The 26,216-nt window shown below is 42.4% G+C and overlaps 1 protein-coding gene across 1 annotated transcript in view; it reads right to left on the reverse strand.

The window, feature by feature from the left end:
- Nucleotides 1–24,426, reverse strand: part of LOC132404080 (rasGAP-activating-like protein 1) — a 272,887-nt gene extending 248,461 nt beyond the window's left edge. Inside the window, exons 1-3 of the mRNA XM_059988090.1 lie at nt 23,731–24,426; nt 23,563–23,619; nt 2,994–3,107 (exon numbers count right to left, since the gene is read on the reverse strand). Of these exons, the coding sequence (XP_059844073.1) occupies nt 2,994–3,107; nt 23,563–23,619; nt 23,731–23,795 (236 nt within the window). The 5' untranslated portion in view covers nt 23,796–24,426. The remainder of the gene's footprint in view (nt 1–2,993; nt 3,108–23,562; nt 23,620–23,730) is intronic.
- Between the last annotated feature and the right edge of the window lie 1,790 nt (nt 24,427–26,216).

A 26,216-nucleotide genomic window follows, 5' to 3' on the forward strand; every position in this document is an offset into this window, starting at 1 on the left:
TTGAATCGATTTATCCAGAACAAACTGGGCTACTTCAACCATACATGATGGGATATCATTTAGTCTCACTTCCTGTTTCTACCCAGGCAAGACAACTAGAAAACGGGCATATAGGAAACAACCGCATTCAGACCATTTAGGTTACAGAAGTTCGGCCTTATAAAATTCACAACGAGCTTGACAAACAGGAAAAACTACACACTCGCAGAATTAATGTGAAATAATGTAAGTACGTCAATGCAATTTTTATTTTCAACTTGCATTTCTTGGCACCTGTACAGCTGATGTGGCTTTGCAAACTGGAAAATCATGAATCGGATGATTTGCAAGGAACAAATAATCCCCGTGGCAAGGCCCACCAATTCCGAGGCAAATGGAAAAGGACGCACGTGGCTTCCCACCAGCTGTCGCTATTACGCTGTTACAGGATTTCTAGCGTTTCTCCTGGTGCGTCTAAAGGGGCTGTTCCTCAGACCCTCTTTTATCCTGACTCACGGGGTCTCAGATGTCAATCAGGTCGGGAAGATGCAATCCCTCAACCAACCCCCTCTGATCATTCCCTGAGGGCTTCCATGAAGTACAGTACTCAATACACAATTCCGTCTCCAAGAGACAATGGCCGTTTTCCGTGGCTTTGTATCGCTGAGGGCCAGGACATTCCAAACGTCTCTCTCTCATTTCCTGTGTCTCCTGACCTGAATTAATAGCGATCTAGCGATTCTCAAAAAGGAGGGGGCTACTTTGTACCCTTCGGCCCCTCAGAGTTGGGCACAGGCGTAACACTATGTTGTAAATACCCCTTCTACCCATAATCACAATACATACACCAACCAAATAATGAAGTTGGAAGTTTTTTAAATCAAGCACAAACAATTATGCAATATTTTAATGAGTGACTAATCATCATATTGATATTTAAATATTAACAAAGTACTAATATTTTTATTGGGTGGCAGGGTGGAGATGCGTCTCTACCAAAGGAGGTGTAAGGCGCTCCTTCCCTCCACTATCCTACAGGTTACCCCTGGGCAAGGTGTAGCATTTGCTTAGCCCCTGATCAGGGTCATGTGAAGCCATGGCAGCCGGTGGTGAACGGTCATGTGAGCAGCTGATGCATATCACAAGAACTGGTTATGCGACCACTGACGCCGGGCAGACAATCTCTGAAGAATATTGATAACGACTGGGGTCACCTGCCTTGCAAAGACACTGATCAGAAGAAGGTAATGGCAAACCACTTCTGTGGAAAAGACTTAATTATTTATTGACGTACAGCATGGAGTAGGTCCTTGCAGCCCTTTGGGCCATGTTGCCTAGCAACCCCTGACTTAACCCTAGCCTAATCACGGGACAATTTACAATGACCAGTTAACCTGCCAACCGGGTACGTCTTTGGAGTGTGGGAGGATATCAGAGTACCCGGAGACAGCGGGAATTGAACCCAGGTCGCTGGTACTATAAAGTGCTGTGCTAACCACTACACTACTGTGCTGCCCCAAGTCTGACAAGAGCAATGGTCACCCATGTCATACGATAACATGGATAATGTTAACATGGATAACATGCACATAATGATAACGGATTTTTTTAAGCTGTCAAAAAAGCTTAAATTTAAGTTCCTGACTTTCAGCAGGCATTGCTTTTGCTAACATGGAAATACAATTTTTCTTTTGGGAAGTGCCCTTGGATAAATACTTAATGAGTTATAATGTGGAGAGCTATGGATCTAGTGGTGAAAGGTAAGATTTTTCCACCACCACAATTTCAATGAGTTGAATGGCATATGCCATAATTTTATTTATGATTCTGCCTTCTATTCTCTTCTTTAGGGTGCTGTTGGGAGGATCTACAGGCAACATTTTGAAGGTATTTGGAGCAAGGTTCTCAGGACACCTACCGTTCTCTGGTTTCTCTGTTCTGTTTACACGTAAGGAAATTACAATAGCAAATTCACCTGAAATCGAAGCTCATTTTCTGCACTCAATTACTCAAATTTCCTGGTGGAACTAGTCAAGGGTTGGGCTGCACTAAAGGACATTTTCAAGGAATGATTATATAAATGGAGAAACAATGCAATAGGCACAAGTATTAGCGAACATCGGTGCCAATATTTAGCACCAACATTTATTAGAACAGAACAGTGATATTTGAAGCTGGCTTATGATGGTTTTCCAGTTTAGGACTAACAGACTTGACTGGTCAAAAAAAAAACTTGTTATGGAAACAGCAATGTTCTGTAGTATCCAGGACATCTTCAAGGAGCGATGCCTCAAAAAGGTGGCATCCATCATTAAGGACCCCCATCGCCCAGGCAGTGCTTTGTTCTCATTGCTACCATCAGGTAGGAGGTACAGAAGCCTGAAGGCACGCACTCAACGATTCAGGAAGAGCTTCTTCCCCTCTGCCACCTGACTTCTGAATGGGCTTTGAACCCAAGAACACCACCTCACTACATTTTTCAATTTCTATTTTTGCACTACTTAGTTAATTTAACTATTTAATGTAATTTATTGTAATTCTTTTTTTCTATTATTACGTATTACATTGTACTGCTGCCACAAAGACAACAGATTTCACAAGATAGGCTGGTTCTGATTCTGATGAAGAATTCTTGTATATCTGCGTGACAGAGATGGAGGACCTTCAACGCTGCCCTGAACACCAGGGGCACAATGGGGACAGATTAGGTGAGTACCTTGGAATTTAATGGGGACTCTGCACACAACCATTTTTTAACATTCTTACCTGGAACAATTAAATTAGAATAGTTAAGATTATGTGTGAACTGCCTGTTCTCATTTCCTTGCCTTTGCCTGTAAAACTATAACTCCTAAAACAGCACTGAGAAACAAAGAGCATTTTTTTCTCTAAAATCACTACTAGCCATCAGCGTAATCTGTAATCATTATTTCCAGGCTGTTAGAAATTAGGAATCAGTTGAAACTTTCTTGTAAACTCCCAAAAACTTACCCATAAACAGAAAACCCACTTACCCGATGGTATCTTCATCCATAACGTAAAACGAGAGGTTGTGGAAGCCCATAGGGAGGTGGAGAGTATATTCTTCGCCCCAGAATGGATTTAAGTCCCGCCATACTGTAGCAGTTCTAAATACGAACAGAGTGGTAATCAAAACATTGCAAGCTGTGAACTACAATCTAAAACAACTCATCCTCACCTGTTGTTTCAGCCTGATTGTAATCATAGAAACAGGAAGCTGGTTTCAGATTAGAACCAGCACACAAAGGTGTGGGAGTTGCAGGCACTACTGAAGAAGCAAGTTTCAGTCTTGGAGAAAATCACCAGGTGAAAACAGTGTCTGTCTGTTCAGCTGAATCTTAAAGGAGCTCCTATCACCACTGAAAAATGAACAGCTTCGAGGTCTTTACCGATATTCTTTATGCAATGAACCCATTCAAGAATAATTAAACTAAACTTATACCTCCACCCATGCAAAACAGCCTTGATCATCGTAACCCAATTCAAGTTTAATTGTCGTTCAACCATAATACAGCCAAATGAGACAGCGTTACTCTGGAGTCCAGATGCAAAACACATTACCAACAGTCACACACAGCATGAAGCACACACAAGATAGCAAGTACAAATGGTATCACAATTACACAATAAAACAGTCCAAACTCCGGCCATCAATCCACTGTCGACCACAATAGAGCTTGTCTTCTGCCAAGCGAACGGGGGGACGGTTGGGAGCAACACAGATTCCAGCCTGGATGCCAAGCCCACGCCACCCCATGATGGAGTGCACCGGTTCCGATGCCTCACTCAGGCAACACCGCAGCTTGAGGCCTAGTCCTCGCATATACAAAATAACAAGCACAGACAGAATATCAGTAAAATACAACCACACAGAATAGAGATGCATACAGCCCATAGCATTCGTTCCATTGAAATCTCCAGTCGACCACAATAGAGCTCGTCCTCTGCTGACTCCAGCCTGGATGCTATGCAACACTGCCCTTGGCGGAGCATACTGGCTTCAATGCCCCTCTCAGGCGACACCGAGGCCCAAGGCCTAGTTCCCGCACACACAACACACACACACACACACACACACACACACACACACACACACACACGGAACATCAATAAAATACAACTGCATGAAACATGCATGCATAATCAGGCACTAGACTTACTTCCTACTTTTGGGGGAAACATGTAGGACCTTGAGCTAGCTTTGTTTGGATTAGGGATGACATAATTAGGCCTGTTCTTGCATGTTCATAATTTCACTGAGCAGATGAATAAAGAACTAAGATGAAGCACAGAGCAAGGACATCTGATCTGAAAATAATCAGTGCCCTACTGTTCCAGCCATAATCCCTGACTGAAATGTTGGGTCAGATGGAGAGAGCCTCCAAAGCTACCTGCATCACCAATTAAAATTTAAACGCTCGGCAAGTATGGTTTATAACATCTGCGCCATTTAAACATCTACCATGTGGATTTAAAATGCCAATGGGGAGGGGATACTGGACATAATTTTCTCTGGTTTAAGACCAGATTAGAACAAACAATATCAGGCCGAGGTCTTGTGAGAGAATGGGTATTATGACAAGTTAGTTAGTTCGCCCCCCCCCCCACCTCCCATTACGTTCCTGGTGTTTATGACAGCAATGAAGGTCCTCCATCTTATTCTGTCCTCGGCCATCTTCTCTATTGTACCCCAGGTGTGGTTCCGGGTCCTCATTTCTGCCTCTATGCTACTGTGCCAAGTTGTCTTTAGTCTCCTGCGTTTCCTCCAGCCATCAGGGGTCCAGTGAAGTGCTGCCTTGATGATGGAGTTGGCCTCTTTTCTCATCGGTGTTCAGTGATTCCTTCATTGTGCCAGTAGCTTCCAGTACTGTCAGTCATGCAAATCCCAAGTGGAGACTCAGGAATACCATCACACACAGATATAGAATTTCGCCATTTCCCTAACCATTTTTTTTTTTGACCATTCAGGGTTGTTAGCCCTGGGCTGAACCCCTGAACCTGGAGGACCAGTGGGCAACTCTTAGTCTGGCCTCTACCCTTTGATCTGTTTGGCATGGGTGACCTTACCAAGAGCCAGAGCACAAGGCCCTGATTTCAGCCAATATAGCTCTCCAAACCTCCACGCAAGCCTCCAAACCCTATGACAAAGTTGTGGTCCCCTTAGAGAAGATTATGACCTTCTTGGTCAAATTTCTAAATAATTTAACTGAACAAATTTAGCAAAAGCACAATGAAAGAACTCTCAACATAGCGTAGAAGAGTTGGGTGCTCTGAGTTTAAGAGTCAGATTTGGACAATACATTGAGAGTATTGTGTGCAGTTCTGAACACAATACTATGGAAAGGGCCTGATAAAGCTCGAGAAGGTACAGGAAAGATTCACAAAGATGTTGTCAGAGTTTGGGGCCTGAGTTGTAAGAAGCTATTGGACAGGCTGTTTTCCCTGGTGCACAGAATGCTAAGGTTAAAAAGGTCAAGAGAGGCACACGTAAAGTGGGCAGGGAAGTCTAAAGCTAAAGGGCATAATTTTAGTCTGAGAAGGTAAAATTAAAAGGGGACCTGAAAGACAAGATTTTCAATAGAGGCTGGTGGATATATAGAACATGTTGTCAGAGGAGATAGTAGATACAGATACAATGATGTTTAAAAGACTTTTGGACATCTATGTACCATATAACCATATAACAATCACAGCACGGAAACAGGCCATCTTGGCCCTCCTAGTCCGTGCCATGCCGTACATTGATAATAAGTTGTCAAGGTACTCTGCACTTTTACATTTTGGTCCCAAATTTCTGTGTCTTCAAATGTTTTCAATTATGACTAAATAACATCAAATCATAACATGTGTAGTGCACAGTATCAACACCATTGATAGGAATATGTTTGCAGCTGCAAATACAGCTCAATCAAAAATATGTGATCATGTTCATATTAAAAATAATGTGATCATGTTCATAGTGTAAATTGTAAAACACATTGAGAATGGATGTAGCATGATGTAAAACAACAATAGATTCATTAAATCTCTACTTCCTTAGGAGTCTGGGGAGATTCAGCCTGATATCTAAAATGTTGACACACTTCTACAGATGTGTAGTGGAGAGCGTATTGACTGGCTGCATCCCAGCCTGGAATGGAAACACCTTTTAATGGAAAATCCTACAAACAGTAGTGGATTTGGCCCAATACATCATGGGTAATGCCCTCCCAACCATTTAGCACATCGGCATCAAACACTGTCACAGGAAAGTAGCATCTATCATCAGGAATCCTCACCATCCAGGACATGATGCTCTCTTCTTGCCGCTGCTATCAGGTAGAAAGTACAAGAGCCTCAGGGCTCCCACCAACAGGTTCAAGAACCGTTACTGCCCCTCAACCATCTGCCTCTTGAACTAAAAGGGAATAACCACACTCAACTTCACTTGCCCCATCAGTGAAATGTTCCCACAACCAATGACTGCTTTCCTTCATCTCACGTTCCCGTTACTTATTGCTATTCATTTATATTTGCATTTAGCTTGTTGTCTTCTGCACTCTGGTTGATCTTTCATTGATCCTGTTATAGTTCCTATTCTATAGATTTCTTGAGTATGACCACAGGAAAATGAATCTCAGGATTGTACATGTACTTTGATAATAAAGTTCATTTCGAACTTTGAACTTGAAATCTGTTGACAGATGTTGAATGCTTTGAAGACGGTAAGTAACATATACACTCTTTGAATGTTCGAAGAACAATCCTTCAATAATAAAGTAGTAATATCATAGTCTGTGAGCAATACAAGGTGGACAGAAGAATCAGACTTCCAAATATAAAGATAACCAATAAAAGGACGCCTTCTACACTAGCATCTCCCAACCTAGGGTGCACGGACACCCTTGCTTAATGGTATTGGTCCATGGCATAAAAAAGGCTTGGAATCCCTATTCTACACAAAACCAGAGGCTCACTTCTACTAAATGTTCAGGATTTTCCTCCCCTCATAGTCATATAAACTAAATAGAAAATCTATTTAACATTTTGATTACCTGTGTGCAGAAGGATGCTGTCAATTCTCAAAACAACGGGTATGAAGAACCTGAATCATTTGTTTGCATTTCAGAGCAACAATAAAAGTTTGTCTTATTTCATCAGGAAATACATGAAGTTAATAAGGCATCAAATGGAAAATCATTTCAAAGAGGTGAATAAATAGCTCCTTCCTCAGGAAAGGAAAAAAAAACACTTAAAGGTGCCTCATTTGCTTTCCAGCAGACTCTGATATCAGGACATTGATCTGAAATGTTAGCTCGCTTTCTCTCTCTACAGATTTCCACCTGACTTGCTCAGTATTTCCAGACTTCTCCTACTTACTAGCTCTTCATATTTGGAGGCCTCCGTTAGTCAGAGTTGACCATGGATGCTGCGACCTACCTATCTAGGTACACAAGCCTGAGTGGTACAATATGGAGAACAAGCTGTTACCTATGCAGCAAGCTCCCTCCCTCCCCACGCATCTGACGAACGCAAAGGGCCAGCAGAGGCTGATACAGTTTGGTACCAGCAGCGCCACAGGAGTTGCCAGTCAACGTTGAAATCCAACTTCTTCATATTAATTAGCAATAAATGAACATCAAAAAGGAATATAGAGTGGCGGGTGTTGCTGCTAAACAAGGAATGACCTCATCGTGCCTAGATTTACAGAAAGTGAACACATTACTTGTGCCTATGTCTGAAGCTGTCATCAGCTTGTATGTCTGAATACGTGAGCGTAATGCAACTATAACTTCACAACGACTTATCTGAGTATACAAACTACATGTATGTGGAAGTCATATACATGCAAATGCAACCCTTATTAATAAAAACACTGAAAGGATTACAGAGTGAATCCTAAAAGTTAAACATACCAGAAAAACTTGCCTGACTTAAATAGGCTTCTAAAACTTAAGTGCTCAATCATGTAAGAATTTAAAGAATGACTAATAATAGCAAATCAGATCACTAACCCCACTGGAAATGCCAAATTAAAGTACAATATCTGAGCTTGGGTGTCGGGGTGGAGATATGTCTCTACCAAAGGAGGTGTAAGGCGTTCCTTCCCTCCGTTAGACTGCAGGTCACCCTTGGGCAAGGTGTAGCGCCTGCTTAGTCCTCCAGTCAGGGTCACGTGAAGCCATGGGAGCAGGCAGTATGAGCCGCTGGTGCAGATCACCAGTCCTGGTTATGTGACTACTGATGCCAGACAGACAATCTCTGAAGAGTATAGATAATGGCTGGGGGTCACCCCTCTTATAAAATGGCAAAACATTTGTCCCGTCGTGTTGGCTCCACAATTCCGTCATTTTCCCTTGAGACCCTTACTAATCAAGACACTGCCCAAAAGAATACAGATTTCTATATTATAATGAAAGTGAATGCCTCCACTGAAATGTATCTCCAGATAAGTCATTGTGAAGCGATAGCGGCCAACTACTTCAGCAGAAAAATTTGCCAAGAACAATCACTGCCATGGAAAGACCATGATCGCCATGTCATACGCCACAGCACCTAACGAGTGAACGAACAAATATCTGAGTAACGATGTTTGTAAAAAATTGTTGAGAAATTCAATCTTGCCTGTTTACCCTGGTGCTGTGCCCCGGCACCAATAAGTTGTACAAGAATCGCGAGAAATCACTGCACGCAACTGCACTGAATTTCCAGGAATTCTGCCACTTATGCGTACACATCTTTGCATGTGGGTGAAAATTGTACACCAACAATCCCTCAAAGTCTGACAGAGTTGCAGCACTGGACAGCATCTCAGTGAAAGTGCCCATGTTAGAAATGTGCTTTATATTCCATCAATATAAAGATGTAGCTCTATAAATTTCCAATAACAATTCTTCCATAACTTGCTAAAGAAAGATTTGGGGACACAACCAGGAAAGAAGGGAAAAAAGGACCAAACTATGTTTGAGATACTTTTTGCAGCTGTGAAGATTGAGATATTAAGGATGTTCATCCATCCGGTAGACCTTTGCACCAACATGGTAGGAAAATATTTTGAAGATGGGGACACCAGCTCTGTGAATGGATCATTGATATCTGTGAAGTACAGAGGCACCTAATGCCATTCTTCTTAATAGTAATTTCAAAAAAGCTACAGAGCTCTTTTTAATCTGATATCTGCGTCCTGTATCAGAATCAGGTTTAATATCACCAGCAAATGTCGTGAAATTTGTTGTATTTGAGTTAGCAGTGCAATGCAATACATAATAACTGAAAAAAGACAGAGAGAGAGAGAGAGAGAGAGAGAGAGAGAATATAGATAGAAAGATAGATAAAAGAGTTAAATAAGTAGTACAAAAACACAAATATTAGTGAAGTGTGTCCATTCAGAAATTGGATGGCAGAGGTGGAGAATCTGTTCCTGAATCATTGAGTGTGTGCCTTCTGGCTCCTGTACCTCCTTCCTAATGGTAGCAATGAGAAGAGGGCACGTCCTGGGTAATGGGGGTCCTTAATGATGGATGCCACCTTTTTGAGGTATCTCTCCTTGAAGATATCCTGCACACTACAGAGACTAGTGCCCTTGATGAAGCTGACTAAGTTAGAATGCTCCCTGTGGTACATCTGTAGAAATGTGCAAGCGTCTTTGGTGACATACCAAATCTTCTGAAACTTCTAATGAACTACAGAAGCTTTTGTTCCTTCTTTGCAGCTGCATCGATACGTCAGATCCAGGATAGATCCTCAGCGATGTTGACACCCAGGAACTTGAAATTGTTCACTCTTTCCACTTCCAATAACTCGATGAGGACTTGTGTGTGTGTTCCCTCGTCTTACCCTTCCTGAAGTCCACAATCAGATCTTTGGTCTTACTGATGTTGAGTGCAGGGTTGTTGCTGCGACAGTACTCAACTAGCTGATAAATCTCACTCCAGTCCATCCTCTTGTCACCATCTGAAATTCTGCCAACAATAGTTGCGTTGTCATCAAATTTATAGATGCCATTTGATCTGTGCCTAGCTACACAGACATGGGTGTAGAGAGAGTAGAGCAGTGGGCTAACCACACATCCCTGAGATGCACCAGTTTTGATTGCCAGCGAGGTGGCGATGTTATTTCTGATCCGCACAGATTGCAGTTTCACAGTGAGGAAGTTGGGGATCCAGTGCAGAGGGAATTACAGAGGCTGATAGGTATCTTTGACTTATCAGCCAGCCTTTGCTATCTTTCTGTCTTCCCATTTCATAATCTTAAGTAGCTGAACCAAATATGGTCCACAATCTCTTTAAGGAAAGAGATAATCGCTCATGTGTTTCAGTGTCATACTGACTGAGGTGAACATTCAGAAGAAGCTCAAAGATAAGCAGATTTGTAGAACATTTAAACCAGGAAGAAACACCCAGAGGATATCTGCAAACTTCTAATATTTTTGCTTCCTATAAGAAAACTAAAATCATGATCCAATTTATTTTGAAATTGGAGTAAGACAGAATGACTACTTCAGTGTGATTTTCACTGTACTGGTTTCAGGAAAGGATTCAACAGTCTGAAAACCAGGAGATATCTTTGGTTATTTACAGCCTGAGTACCATTTAATAAATTGGTCATTATTAAAGATAGCGACCAACTCACCTCAACTCTGAATGGATTCCATAATCTCAATTTCAAAGACTCTACAACTCAAATTCTCAGTATTAGTAATTTAGTTTTTTTTATTTGTACAGTTTGTCTCCATTTGCACACTGGTTGTTTGTCAGCCTTTTCTTTTGGTGTAGTTTTTCATTGATTTTATTCAACTGTGAATGAATGCAAGAAGATAAATTTCAATGCAGTATGTAATGATATTTACAGTACTGTGCAAAGGCACATATATATACCTAGGGTGCCTAAGACTTTTGCACAGTACTGTAGTAATTTTATGCATTGTACTGCTGTCTCAAAACAAAATCATGATATATGTGAGTGAGGATTAACTTGATTCTGATATGGGTCTCTACTGTGGACTGAGAGTGGGAAGGGGGCAAAGAGAGGGGAATCGTGGTGGGGGGAAGGGAGAGGGGAGGGGGCAGGAAGCACTAGAGAGACTTTCAGTAATGATCAATAAACCATTTGTTTGGAATCAGATAACCGTGCCTAGTGTCCCAGGGCTGGGTGTGTCTGCACCCACACCACCCCATGCCCCTGGCACTGCCACCTGTCCCACACCCCTTCCTGGTGGCTCACCCTCACCATTCCCAACATCCTTTTCTTCTGCAAATTTACAAATTTGCACTCTGCTCCATGAAAGGTCTTTGGCAGCCTAACTATATAGTGGCTAAGACTTTTGCACGGTACTGTACCTCACTGATAAGTTTACTTTTAACTTTGAACTAGAGAAATGAAATAATGGCAGCTCTCTGATGTAACAGCAGTTATCAATGAAACTAAAAGACCAGCGAGCTCTGGCAACCCAGTTTTCCTGCAGTACTGATGATGTTCCACATTTGTATTATCCTGATCACAACAGAAACAAGCTCTCTTCAATCTGGTGAAAGTGTTGGGAGGGCTGATGGTGGCAGTGTGATTGAAATAAGTATGCTCTGACAATTAACAGCAGATTGAATAAGTAAACACGAGAAAGTCCACAGACGGTGGAAATCCAGCGTAACACACAAAAAATGCTGGAGGAACTCAGCAGGTCAGGATGAGGTCCATCGTTGGAAATGAATAAACAGTCGACATTCCAGGCCAAGACCCTTCTTCAGGAATAAATAAAGCCTCTTCAAATGATGAGAGGTTATTAATCTTAAATGTTAACTCTGTTTTGTTCTTTTTCTTATCTCTCCATCCATCCATCAATTCATTCATCCATCAATCAATCCCTGTCAATCTATCCATCCATCCAGCCATCAATCCATCCATCCATCCGTCAATCCATCTATCAATCCATCTGTCAATCCATCCATCCATCAATCCATCTGTCAATCCATCCATCCACTTCAGCTTTTATTTTAGATTTCCTACGTCTGTAGTTCCTTGCTTTTCTGAAGGAAAACCTCAGTAGTATTAGGACTCTGCATTTGGCTCTTGCTTCTTCTCTGACAAGATGCCCTTAGATTTATGCCACACATCTAATAAATTTATATTTTGAATACAGCTCTTGTAGATTGATATAGATTTCAGAGAAAGGTAATAAACATGAAGGTTGTTGGGTTGGAGGTATCTTTCTACCAAAGGAGGTGTAAGGTGCTTCCACCTTCCGCTACCCTGCAAGTCACCTTTAGGCAAGGTGTAGCACTTGCTTAGCCCCCCCAATCATGGTCATGTGAAGCCATGGGATCAGGTGGTAGATGGGCTAATCAGCAGGTGGTGGATATCAGAAGTCCTGGTTATACGTCCACTGGTACCACACAGACAATCTCTGAAGAGTATTGATAATGGCTGGGGGTCACCTGGCTTGTAAGGACACTACCCAGAAGAAGGCAATGGCAAACCAGTTCTGTAGAAAAATTGCCAAGAACTATCTTGGTCACGGAAAGACCACGTCATAAGACACGGCATATAATGTGTCGCAGGATAATGAATAAGAAAAGCCTGCACTCTCTTCCATTTTGTGGTGTTGACACAAAAATGTTCTAAAGAAATAACATCAAATTATCAGGTTTTGAATATTGTCTGGCATAAATAGGAAACTATCATTTTTCACTAACTCCTGTTATGTGAAAATTGGAAACATTAACTATATTTGGTCCTAACTTTGCTTAAAAGCTAATGCTATCTGAATGACACTTGTGTTACGAACATGAAAATCAGCCAGCGACATGTTGTGAATCTCCACATTTCAGTTTCAGCTGCACCACTCCACAATTCATTTTACAAATAAAACTATCTCCCATTTCCTCTCAAACAAGAGAAAATCTGCAGATGCTGGAAATCAAAGTAAAACACACAAAATACTGGGGGAACTCAACAGGCCGGCAGCAACTATGGAGAAGAGTAAACAGCTGACATTTCAGGCCAAGACCCTTCATCAGGACTGGTGACAGACCTCAGCCTGAAGCATCGACTGCTTACTCTTTTCCATTGATGCTGCCTGACCCACTGAATTCCTCCAGCATTTTGTGTGCATTACCCCCGCTTAATCTCTCTGAGTTGAAAGTTCGAAGTAAATTTTACTACCAGAGTACATATATGACACCACATACAACTCAGATTCTTCTTCCTCCGGGCACACTCAGCAAATCTACAGAAAAGTAAATGTAAACAGGATCTATGAAAGATCAACCAGCGTGCAGAAGACAGCAAATTATGCAAATGCAAATAAAAATAAATAGCAATAAATAACGAGAATATGAGATAACAAAATAAAGAGCCCTCAAAGTGAGATCATTGGTTGTGGGGACATCTCAATAGATGGGTAGGTGAGTGCAGTTATCCCCTTTTGTTCAGGGGTGCGACTCCTGAGGTTCTTGTACCTTCGACCTGATGGCAGCAGTGAGAAGAGAGCATGGCCTGTGTGGAGGGTCTTTGATGATGGATTCTGCTTTCCTACGACAGTATTTCATGTAGATGTGCTCTTTGAAACTGCTGTATTTGGATACTAATTTCTTATTAAGCACAAAACTAGAAAATATCTCTGTAATTTACAACCCGAGTACTGCTACAATAAATTGGTAATTATTATGGATAGCCAATTAATCATTTTTGGCCAAATCCTGAATAATATTAAGGTGGATTGCAACCTTCTTCCTTCAGATTGTGAACTGCTTCAAAAGATTGCTTTTCTTTTTGTTCCATCCTCTTACTTTGATCCCTATACCTATATCTACCAAAGGAGGTGTAAGGTGCTCCTTCCCTCCGCTAGCCTGCAGGTCACCCTTGGGCAAGGTACAGCAACTGCTTAGGATCATGTGAAGCCATGGGAACAGGTGGTGGATGGTCATGTGAGGAGCTGGTGGATATCACCAGTCCTGGTTATGCGACCATTGACACCAAGCAGACAGTCTCTGAAGAGTATTGATAATGGCTGGCGTCACCCATCTTGAAAAAACACTGCTCAGAAGGAGGCAAAAGCAAATCACTTCCGAAAAAAAACTTGCCAAGAACAATCGTGGTCATGGGACAGACCAGGATCACCCACCTCATACAACACAGCACATAATAAAGAAATGAAACTTGCCTTGGCACTAAATTTAGCATCACAATCCACCCACTCTGTTGCTCTATGTATGTTGCCTGACCAGCTAGATACTTCTAGCAAGACTGGAAAAACAGGTTCTAGCAGTTAGAACTGAGTGTTGAAGTGTCTTCAACCTGAAACATTAACTGTTTCTTCACTTCCACAGGAACTGCCTGGCTGTTCCGAGTTCTTTAAACATTTGCACTCCTCCAGAATTTTTATTGTTTTCCATATCTATGTGATTCCATATAGCTTGTTAAATTTCCTTTAATTTGGCAGGAGAAGATCGCACAAAAACATAAGAAACGGGAGGATCAAACCCGCATTTCTAGTCCACCATTCAGTTAAGATCACAGCTATACTAGACACAAGAGACCCTGCGACACACACATTAAATGCTGGAAGGAGCTCAGCAAGTCAGGCAGCATCTATTGAGGAGTCTTGATGAAGGATCTCTGTCCAAAACATCAACTGTTTATTCTCCTCTGGAAGATGCTGTCTGACTTCCCAAGTTCCTCCAGCATTTTAGCTACACCAGTCTTCATTTCCCTTCATTCCTTTAGTGTTCCAATAATCTGCCAACCTCTATCTTGACAATTGAGTCTCCACTGCCCTCTTAGACAGTTTACTCCACAGATTCCTTGTATCTTGGTGAAGAAATTTCCACTTAACTCTGTTCTTAATAGCTGACTGCATTCGCCCAAAATTGGACTCAAAATACCCGAACAGCTAAATGTATGGAATTCTAAATAATTATTAAAGAATTCTTATAAAAGGATCATGTTTGAAACAAAATCCAAAATTATATGCAACCATGTATGCATTTGTAACACACACAAAATGCTGGAGGAACTCAGCAGGCACAGCAGCATCTATGGAAATGAGTCGACGTTTTGGGTTGAGATCAAGACTGGGGGAAAAAAGTGTTAGAGTGTGTGCACTGGTAGTAAGGCCAGCAATAATGCCTGCCTCTGGTTCCCCCTTCAAGCGAGCCACATACTCAAACCACTATAGTCCTCACAGTGCAGTAACCCTTGATAGGTAGGAATTCCAAGATTTTGGCCCAACAACAATAAGAGTATGGCCGTACAATTCCAGGTCAAGGTTCAATGCAATCTGGAGAGCATCTTGCACTAACAGAAAGAGAACATAATGATTTGATAAATAATAATAAAGCATAAAACCATAAGACAAAGGAGTAGAATTAAGTCATTGGCTCATCGAGTCTGCTCCATCACGCTATCATGTTCTTTTGAGACCCTTCATAATCAAGGCTCTGTCCAGAAGAAAACAATAGCAAACCACTTCTGTAGAAAAATCTGCCAAGAACAATCACAGTCACAGAAAGACCAACATAGCCCACGTCGTACGACAAGGCATCAGCTTCTTCAAAGCATAAGGGTTTGGAGAAATTTGAAATATGGTTTTGAATATTATAATATTTTATATTATTACGTTATAATATTATCAATAGAAAGCGTGATCTAAGTCAGACCTTGTGGGATAATCCTCCATGAGGACTACAACGTCATGGTTTAGAGGCTCACATGCTCCAATGACCCAGAGAACTATGTTTGCTGGAGTCAGGGCTTTGTGCTTTGGCTCTTGGGAGGTCACCTGTGCCAAACAGTTCAAAGGGCAGAGGCCAGACTAAGAGTGGTCCACTAGTCCAGCTGAGGGCTGACAACGCTGACTGATAAAACAAAATCGTTACAGAAACAGCAATGAAGGATCCTTCTATATCTGAGTGGGACGTTATTCCTGAGTCTCCACCTGGGGCTTGCATGACTGACGGTAGTGAAGCTACTGACACGATGAACGAAGCCCTGAACACCACCAGAGATGGAGGACTTTCATTGCTGCCCTAAACACCAGTGGCGTAACAGGCCATAAGTAAGTAAGTTGTGGGAAAATACTCCACCCCCTCAACTATCCTCTAGCATACAGCTGGATTCTCGGTTCACTCAAACGTTAGCAACTTCCTCGACTGAAAGCAAGTCTTTGAAAAATACAAGCTTATTAAAAACAATTAAAAGCAATTAAAAAACAAGCATTAAACGTGCCAGGAGTAAACTTCAGAGCTAATCCCAATGATAAATTACATTACTAATATCAAAACATTGTGCAATATCTACTGATTTGACCATCGTTACTAACAACTTAAAAAGGAAGCATTCTGTTGAAAGAAAAAGTTTTCAAAGTCAGCCGGATCTGAAAATATCCAAAATATTAGGTGGAACTAACCACAATGCTTGCGCTAATAATGTTTTCCTGTTTTAAGATTTCCATCTGACAAGAATTCCGGCGTGACACAATAGGATGCTATTAAAATGGCACAAGTAAACATGATGATTCAAAGGCCAGTTCAGTTCATTTCAGGAGATTTTTATCAACGTACAAAAACTCTCAAAATTATACAATGTGTGGCAGTGACAGTAATGGAGAATCCATCCTTATGCTTCTCAACCAGTCGGCAGCCTTGGCACTCGACACAGCAAAACTTTAGCAATGATACGTTGCCTTAGGTGAGTATGAAAACAGGGCCAGCACAAATTCTGCAAAATAAAGACGCCACTATTCACAGAAAGCATGGCAAAACATGCCAAATTAACAATCCATGCATGATAAAGATGCCACAAGTGTTAAGAGTGAATATATTTGAAGAAACGAAATACTTTTCAGTTCAGTTCCAGGTGTACAAGGTGATAAAAGTGGTTAACCAGAAACGGCTAATAGTGGGGGGCACAATTTTAAGATGACTGGAGGAAAGTATGGGGGGGGGGGGGAATGCCAAAGGTAAATGCTTTACATATAGGGTGATGGGTGCATGAAGTGAAACACCACAGCCAGGAGCAGTGGCAAAAACATTTAAGAGACTCTTCAGACACATGGATGATAGGAAAATGGAGGGCTATGTGGGAAGGAAGGGTTAGATTGACCTTGGAGTAGGTTAAGAGGTTATCAGAGCATAGTCGTCCAAAGAGCCTGAGCTGTAATGTTCTATGTATGATGGATGTAGTTATAGACCTAAAATATAGTCTGCTTTCTTTATAATTGCTGATTAATTGCTACTTGCAGGCCTCCGTAGGATTCAAGACATCTTCCAGGAGTGATGCCTCAGGTAGGCAGCGTCCATCATTAAGGATCCTCACTACCCAGGACATGCCCTCTCCACAATGCTGCCATCGGAAAGGAGGTACAGGAGCCTGAAGGCACGCATTCAGTGATCCAGGGACAATTCCTTCTCCTCTACCATCCAATTTCTAAATGGACATTGAACCCTTGAACACTATCTCACTACTTCTTTATTTTGATTTTTTACACTACTTATTTTAACAAAACTATTTAATAGACATACATATACTTACTGTGACTCAGTTTTTTTTCCTCATGTATTTCATTGTACCGTTAACAAATTTCATGACATATGCCAGTGATATTAAATCTGATTCTGGTATTATTTCTTCTTTTAATTTGTTCACAGGAAGTGAATGTTGGAATTTATTACCCAAACCATAATTGCTTCTGAAATGAGGAGACAATTAAGAATCAATGACACTGGTGGAACAGGAGTCATATATGGACCCCACCTGGTAAGGTTGGTAAAATCCCTTTTCTGGAGGGTATTAGTGAATCAGTTCAGTTTTTAAGATAACTCAGTTGCTCCATGGCTATTCAATTCTGAACTTAGACAAATGCAAATCATATAACTACTTCTTTTTCCTTGCTGTAAACACTTCATAAAACCCAATTCTTTCACAACGTCCTTTGTCATCCTTCCAACATTACCTTACAGAGATCTGTATCGGATTCTGTTCGATAAATTTACTCTGTAAAAACACTTTGGCATGGCAGGGTAGTGGTTAACGCGATGCCATTACAGAGCCAGTGACCCAGGTTCAATTCCATTGCTCTCTGTAAGGAGTCTGCACGTTCAAGGGTTTCCTCCCAGTGCCCTGGTTTCCTCCCACATTCCAAAGACGTATGGGTTAGTAGGATAATAAGTCATATGGGTGTAATTGGGCAGCGCTATTACCATAAGACCATAAGATATAGGAGCAGAATTCGGCCATTTGGCCTATTACGTCTGGTCCACCATTTCATCATGGCTGATCCAATTTTCCTCTCAGCTCAAAATCTCAATCCTTCTCCCCATGTCCCTTCATGCCCTGACCAATCAAGAATCTATCAACCTCTGCCTTTAATATACTTAAAGATTTGGCCTCCACAATGCTGCATCTCTCAGTGGTAAATCTATTATAAATGTTGCTGATCTACAGGTGAAAATTACCTGAACCTGGATGGGCAGAAGGGAGTTTAAAGCTGGGGTCAGGACAAACACAATAGTTCTATCAATATCAATGCATCTGTGCTGAGGGACTTTTCAAGTGGATTTAAGAAGATAAGAGCTAGGAGCAGGAGTGGGTCATTTGCCAGAGCTCGCTCCAATATTCATCAAAATCATGGCTGATCTTGGGAAAATATGGATCTGCTTGATCCATTGACGACTAGATTTGAATAAGTTCAACAGTTATTTATTACATCAATCTTCAGACTAAAGATCTGAAAGCTGTTTTAAAATAACACTTCCAGGTGCACAAAGTTTAAAGTAAGATTTCACAGTCTTTCAATATTTAGAAGTGTGCATTTTGGCTATGGACTCATATGGAAGGAATACAAAATTCAACAAATTTTCCTAAGCTCGAACATTAATCTATTTTTGAGAGGTGCAGTGTATGTGGGGAGGCTTTGATGCAATCTGTAAACACAGTGTCTGAATTTTAGGTTATTTGGAACTGAAAATGTTACAAATATTGCTTTTGCTCATGAACAGAAACTGAAGTCTAATTAAATAAAGTACCATCATAAGCTGAAGTCATCCTCTATAACAACATGTCCTTCCTATGGTGAATACTAAGAAATTTAAATAATTCACCCAAATGACCCTGTAACATAGTTTGTTCGTTGTGTGCTGTGTCTATGACGTAGGGGATCATAGTCTTTCCATTCCCATGATTATCCCTGGCAAAGTTTTCTGCAGAAGTGGTTTGCCATTGCCTTCTGCTGGGCAGTGTCTGTACAAGACGGGTGACCCCAGACATTATCAATACTCTACAGAGATTGTCTGCCTGGCGTCAGTGGTCACATAACCGGAACTTGTGAAATGCACCAGCTGCTCATACAACCATCCAGCACCTGCTCCTAGGATTCATGTGACCCTAAAACGGGGGGGGGGGGGGTCTAGGCAGGTGCTACACCTCACCCAAGGGTGACCTGCAGGCTAGCGGAGGGAAGGAGCTTTGGTAGAGTCGTATCTCCACCCCACCACCCAAGCAACATAGTATTTAAGAGAGTTGTTCGACTAGCATTGTAATCTCAGTAGTCAGTCTCAGGACCACGTCTCCTGACAAATAGTGAGGGTGGTTATTAGAAATTTATTTATGTACTAGTTGAACATGTCACTAAGGAGATGATACTGGTTAGCAATAGTCAACACTGTAAGATCTATTCAAGGCAGTAATTCTTGGTAATGAGCAGTGTTGTATTTACCCACGATGGGTGCTAGTGATATGAAGTTTAAAACTACAGAAAATACTCAGTAGTCAGTCAGTGTCTGAGAAGGGAGAAACATAATTATTGTTTCAGGTTTATGACCTTTCATTAGGAACCGACCTTGTTCAACAGCTACAGCACCTCTGTTTTTGTCTATATACAGTACTATGCTTAGGTTTTGGACATACATATATATATCTCTAAGGTTCCTAAGGCTTTTGCACAGTACAGTAGTAACTTTATGTAGTGCACTGTACTGCTGTCATAAAAAAAAACACATTTCATGACATATGTAAGTGAGGATAGGAAATGGTGAAGTGGGGGGAGGCATTACTGGAAGTTTGAGAAATCGATGTTCATGCCATCAGGTTGGAGGCTACACAAACGGAATATAACCACTTCCTTTCCCCTTTTTACTCTTTCTTGTTATCTCTTTGCCCGCCCATCGCCTCCGTCTAGTGCCCCCGTTTTTTCCTTCTTCCTTGGCCATCTGTCTCTTTCACCAATCAACTTCCTAGCTCTTTGCTTCATCCCTCCAATTTTCACCTACAGCCTAGTGTTCCTCTCTCCTCTCCCCCCACCTTTCAAATCTACTCCTCAGCTTCTTTTTTCTCCTGTCCTGCCAAAGGGTTTCTGCCCGAAACATCAACTGTGCTCTTTTTCCCCATAGATGCTGCCTGGCCTGCTGAGTTCCTCCAGGTAGGTGTGTGTGTGTGTGTGTGTGTGTGTGTGTGTGTGTGTGTGTGTGTGTGTGTGTGTGTGTGTGTGTGTGTGTGTGTGTGTGTGTGTGTGTGTGTGTGTGTGTGTGTGTGTGTGTGTTTGTGTTTGTGTTTGTGTTTGTGTGTGTGTGTGTGTGTGTGTGTGTGTGTGTGTGTGTGTGTGTTGCAATGTGTGGTTAAACTGGTGCATTTAATTAACCATTCAGAGGCTGAGTTCCCACATGGCAGAAAATGCTTTTACCCTACAGTAAATGGCAAATTCACCTCGTCAGTCTCCCAAACATTCATTCGAATGTATGGGCCCATAAACTGTGCAATGGTGCTTCGGAGAGCATCTGTACATGTACACGCTATATTTAAAAATCTAATTGTTCAGAATCAGAATCAAGTATAATACCACTGGCACATGTCGAGGAATTTGTTTACTTAGCAGCAGCAGTACAATGCAATACATGATAACAGAGTGGAACAAAACTGTGAATATATATATATTAAATAGTTAAATTAAATTAGTGCAAACAAAAAGGAAATTAAAAACTAGTGAGGTAGAGTTCATGGGCTCAATTTCCATTCAGAAATCGGATGGCAGACAGGAAGAAGATGATCCTGAATCATTGAGTGCGTGCTTTCGGGTTTCTGTGCCTCCTTCCTGATGGTAGCAATAAGAAGAGGACATGTCCTGGGTGGTGGGCGTCCTTAATGATGGACGCCGTCTTTTTGAGGCATCGCTCCTTGAAGATGTCCTGGATACTATGGAGGCTAGTCTCATGATGGAGCTGTACAGCTCTTTGCAGCTTTATTTCGATCCTGTGCATTATCCCTCATTCCACAGATGTGGCGGTAGCTGAGTGTTTCCTGCAGTTCCGTGCATTATTTCTTTACTTTTTTTAAATTTTGGGATACAGCATAGTAACTGGCCTTTCTGGCCCTTCAGTTGACCAATTTCAACAGAGACCAATTAACCTTTCAACTGGTACGTCTTTGGACCGTAGGAGGAAACCGGAGCACCCAGAGGAAACCCACGCGGTCACGGAGAGAACGTACTAACTCCTTACAGACAGAGACGGGAATTGAACCCCGGTCACAGTCACTATAATAGTGTTATGCTGACCACTACACTATCGTGCTATCACATTATTGGTCCAACATTGTCCAGTTTGCTCCCAGTACAGGCTCCTCTAGACTTCCAGGGACAAGTACATTTTGGATCAATCTAGAGCATTTGCTCTTCCAGAAGCTCTGGTCTCATTTTGCCCACTTCCCAAACCTGGCAAACTTAATATCATTAAGCACCATTTTTTAACCAATCCATTACCCATGAGTGTCCTTGGAATGCCTGTACCTCACTGAATGAGGCTAGATTCTATAAACAGAGAGCAACACATACAAAAAGCTGGAATTTCTCTGCAAGTCAGGCAGCGTCTGTGGAGAGGAATAAATAGTCGACGTTTCAGGCTGAGAACTTCCATCAGGACTGGGAAGGAAGGGGGAAAGAGGCCAGAATAAGAAAGTGAGAGGGGGAAGGGAAGCTAGGTGATAGGTGAAACCAGGGTGAAGGGGAGGGTAGGTGAGTGGGGTAGGGGGAATGAAGCAAGAAGCTGGGAGGTGATAGGTGGAAGTGGTAAAGGTCTGAAGAAGGAATCTGATAGGAGAAGACAGTGGACCGTAAAACATAATATAAATTCCACAAGCATAAAAGCTTTTGATGAGACTGCTTGGACTCGCCTGTTCAACCATTAAGAGAAAAACAGTTCTATAGTTTGTTTCTAATATTGAAGTATCAGAGAATGATATCTTTAAAAATCAGCCATGCAATTGTAGCTAATTTGAATGGTGGTTACACTGAGGAGCTTGCTACTATAGCGAGGACACACGTTAGAGATAAATAAAGGTTCTGACAATTCTTCATGCAAATTGTAATATTGGTGCAAAGAATATAAAGACTGAATTTTTGGAAGGACCATGAACGGAGCGGGTGGCTCGGTAGCGTAGTGGTTAGCACAACACTTAAAGCACAGGCGATCTGGGTTCAGTTCCCACTGCTGCCTGTAAGAAGTTTGTACGTTCTCCATGTGACCGCGTGGGTTTCCTCCCACAGTCCAAAGATGTACTGGTTGGCAGGTTCACTGGTCAGTTAAACTGTCCCATGATTAGGCGGGGGATTAAATCTGGGGATTGCTGAGTGGCTCGGCTCAACCGGCTGTAAGGGCATATTCTGCATTGTATCTTACTAAGTAAATATTAATGCCAACTACTAGAAATCAGAACACCTTCTTGCCCAGTGCTCCCTCCTACCACTGTCCCTACTGTCAGCTTTGCATTACCTTCTCACGTCATCCTTTCCAACTGCCTGTCCTTGGTGTTGATTCCAACCCCCCCATACAGCACAGGTCCACATCACAACCTTCCCGCGAAACGTACACCAACACTTGCACCTGGTCCTCACAGAAGTCACCCAACAACAGCAGGGAACAGAGACAATGAACGCAGAACCCAGTTGGACTCCATTACAACCCTGATCCAATCTGAACTGGACAGTAAACTTGCCCCATACACACACAAAACGTGCCCCGGCTTCGGTCGCTGGTTGGTCACCACATTCCCTCACTAAAGATGGACTACACCGTGCTGCGGACGCAGGAAGGTGAAGGTATGCTTTGGACACTCTTTCAGCGCGAATTACGGAGTCATGCAAAGGCCGCCGGTGGCGGGACCGGGCGGTGGCTCTCAAACATTCGTCCACGTGTCTGCACAACCTGGGGCGGGTACTCGTGGCGCCCGGTACTACAGGATATGGTTTCCGAGGATGCGCTCTACCGTGGGTTCGGCAGTCTTTGCGGGTTCCTGCGAAGTGAATAACGCTGCAGCTGGCTAGCATTCGCCGAGGGAACGGAAACTGCGGCGTCTCCGCTCACTTGTCGGCACCGAAAATAGACAACGTGGATAATTCCGGCATGACACGCCTGCGAGAAAACACAGTACACGAGACGCCCAGCCGCCGCCTGAAAGGGTCCCCTTGCAACAAGTCACTCAGATTAAGAGAAAACTTGCAGAGATTTGCAATTAAAGATCGTGTACGCGTCTCGGAAATCTCCCATCAGACACGCGCCTTCACGCTCCAACACGTCCACAGCAATAAAATAGGTTACTCACCTGGCCACCACCTCATTGTCCACCTTAACCAAACAGTAAGGATCGCTGGTACCAGACCTGAAATAAAGGCAAACGACACACAGACGTTATAAAGACAGAACAACTTGTCCCTGGTGTTTTCTATAATGCAGGTAACAGAACCAAAGGTCTACAAGGGGAGAAACTTACACGTCCTTTGCCGGCAAATTTCTTCCTTCGATAATACGAAAATACAAGGATGTATTTTTTGCCATGCCGGCTGTTCGCGGTGAAAAGTTTTTTTTTTGTTATTTATATAGCGATGTTGTAGCACTTGGCGCTTGTTGGATTCATCCTCGCAGCGGGGAATGTTGCTTGGGCAGTCGGCAGCCCGACAGGCTCCCCTCCTTCGCTCAGTTCCGCGACAATTCTGGAATCTCTCAGCTTGCTGTGCAACTGGCAAAGTCCGAGCGGGTCGGTGAGCCCCGGTTCAGGTCGAGCCGAGGCTAATACCTCGAGAGGTCGACTCCTTGGATCAAGTTGCTCTCTCGCTTCCCATCAGGACCAGAAATTGGAGCCTGCGATATCGGTGGCAAAATTGTGCGCTGTGTGTAGGATTTGGCGAGGTTTGAATGAAAGCAGCCACAGGCAAGAGTTAATAGGTAAGGAAATTGGGGAACTCGTCTGCCTCCTGCCGGCGGCTCAGCGGAATTGCAAAGTTCAAGTATGTTTTGGCGACAATTCTGTTCGTGCTTAATAACCTTTCAACAACTTGCGAGCGTGCAGTGTGATTTAAGAAAAAAACACAAGAGAGGACGGTGCTGGAATCTGGAGCGGGTCGAGCAGCAACTTTAGGGGCGGGAACTGTCGAGGTTTCAGGTCAAAAGCGCGCTTCGTGGCATTAAGATGAAAATAAGCCCTCGTCCTTTTGAAGGATTTTGGCCCCAAACGTCTACTGCTTATTACTTTCCATAGGTGCTGCCTGACCTGCTGAATTCCTCCAGCATTTTGTGTGTATTACACTGGATTTCCGGCATCTACAGAATCTCTTGTGTTCCCTATTCCATTGTTGGGCTTACAAGAAAATTATAGATACACATCAATGTTATCCCAGTAAATTAAGGCCTAAAATTGCAGTAAATTCAATTAAACTGTGACACCATCCTTATACTATGATGTCTGCCAAGAGAACTTCTGACATTTGTTGCATTTCAAAGCTTCTTTGTTCTATTATTATCTTAAGTATCAGTGGAAAACAAACTTTAGATTTGCAAACTATCCATACAGATCATTTCAAAAGCATAAATTCCTCAAAGTAATAGAAGGGAATAGCAGCAACAGAATGCCAAGTGGGGGGAAGGTGTTTCACAGAGGGAAGTCAAATGAAGTAATTTCTGCTTCTAGCAATTCCCACAGATTTATTATATTTGTGTGGCACACCCTCAACTTCAATAATGATTGTTCCAAAAGTCAAAGATATGTTTTCAATCCTTTATTAGCAAACGTACAAACTTGAAGCAATGAAACTTAAGTGTAGCTAGGCTTAGCGTAACTGAGTGATCAGTGAAAGATATGATATTGGTCCGAACCCCAGCTGCAATTTATGCTCCCAAATTCCTGCCTAATAGTATCATATTCTGCCACACCCCCCGCAATTAAATGTTTTCCAAACTGTCTGCTCCTGTCCCTCTCCAATGCTATGGTGAAGGAGATAGAGTTGTGATCACTATCTCCAAAATGCTCTCCCATGGGGAGATCTGACACCTGACCAGGTTCATTTCCCAATACCAGATCAAGTATAGCCTCTCCTCTAGTTGGCTTATTGCGTCAGGAAACCTTCCTAACAAACTCCACCCTATTTAAACCTTTTGCACCAAGGAGATGATGCGTTTCACCGTGTGTTTCAATGTTTTGAAGTATATGTGACAAAGCTAATTGTTTTTTACCCTCTGAATCCAAGCAGGGGAGTCTGATCTTCCAGATGGCCAGTGCTGTTTCCGTGACTCTGCAATTTCTTGTCGTCTTGGATAGACTTGTTGCCATATCAAACCGTGTTATAGAACATAGAACATTTCAGGACTGGAACAGGCCATTCAGCCCACAATGTTGTGCTGAACCAGCTAAAAAGTAAATTTTAAAAAACCCAAAAACTAATCCCTACACAATGTCAATATCCCACCATCTTACACATATTCATGTGTCTATCTGAATATCAGAATCAGAATCGGACTTTAGTCGCCAAGTACCTGTGCACATACAAGGAATTTACTTCCGGCAGATGTTGACTCTCTGCTCATAACAATAATAATGATAAATATAAATGAAAATATAGATTATACATACAGGTAGTGCAATCCAAGTAATAGTTAGCCGACAGTTAACTGTTCAGCTAAGTGACTGCAGTAGGGAAAAAACTTCTCCAGTGCCTATTAGTCTTAATCTGGAGGGATCTGAAGCGCCTACCAGACGGAAGCAGTTCAAACAGTCCGTGCGCAGGATGGGAGGAGTCCTTTATGATGTTCCCCGCCCTCTTCTTCAACCTGGAAGAGTACAGGTCCACAATAGAGGGCAGGGAGGCTCCAATGATGCGCTCGGCAGTCCTCACTGTGCGCTGCAGTCTGGTTCTATCCTGCTTGGTGGCGGCTCCAAACCACACAGTGATGGAGGTGCACAGGACAGACTCAATGACTGCAGTG

This window comes from Hypanus sabinus, chromosome 13, assembly GCF_030144855.1.
Source record: "Hypanus sabinus isolate sHypSab1 chromosome 13, sHypSab1.hap1, whole genome shotgun sequence".
Lineage (NCBI taxonomy): Eukaryota > Metazoa > Chordata > Chondrichthyes > Myliobatiformes > Dasyatidae > Hypanus > Hypanus sabinus.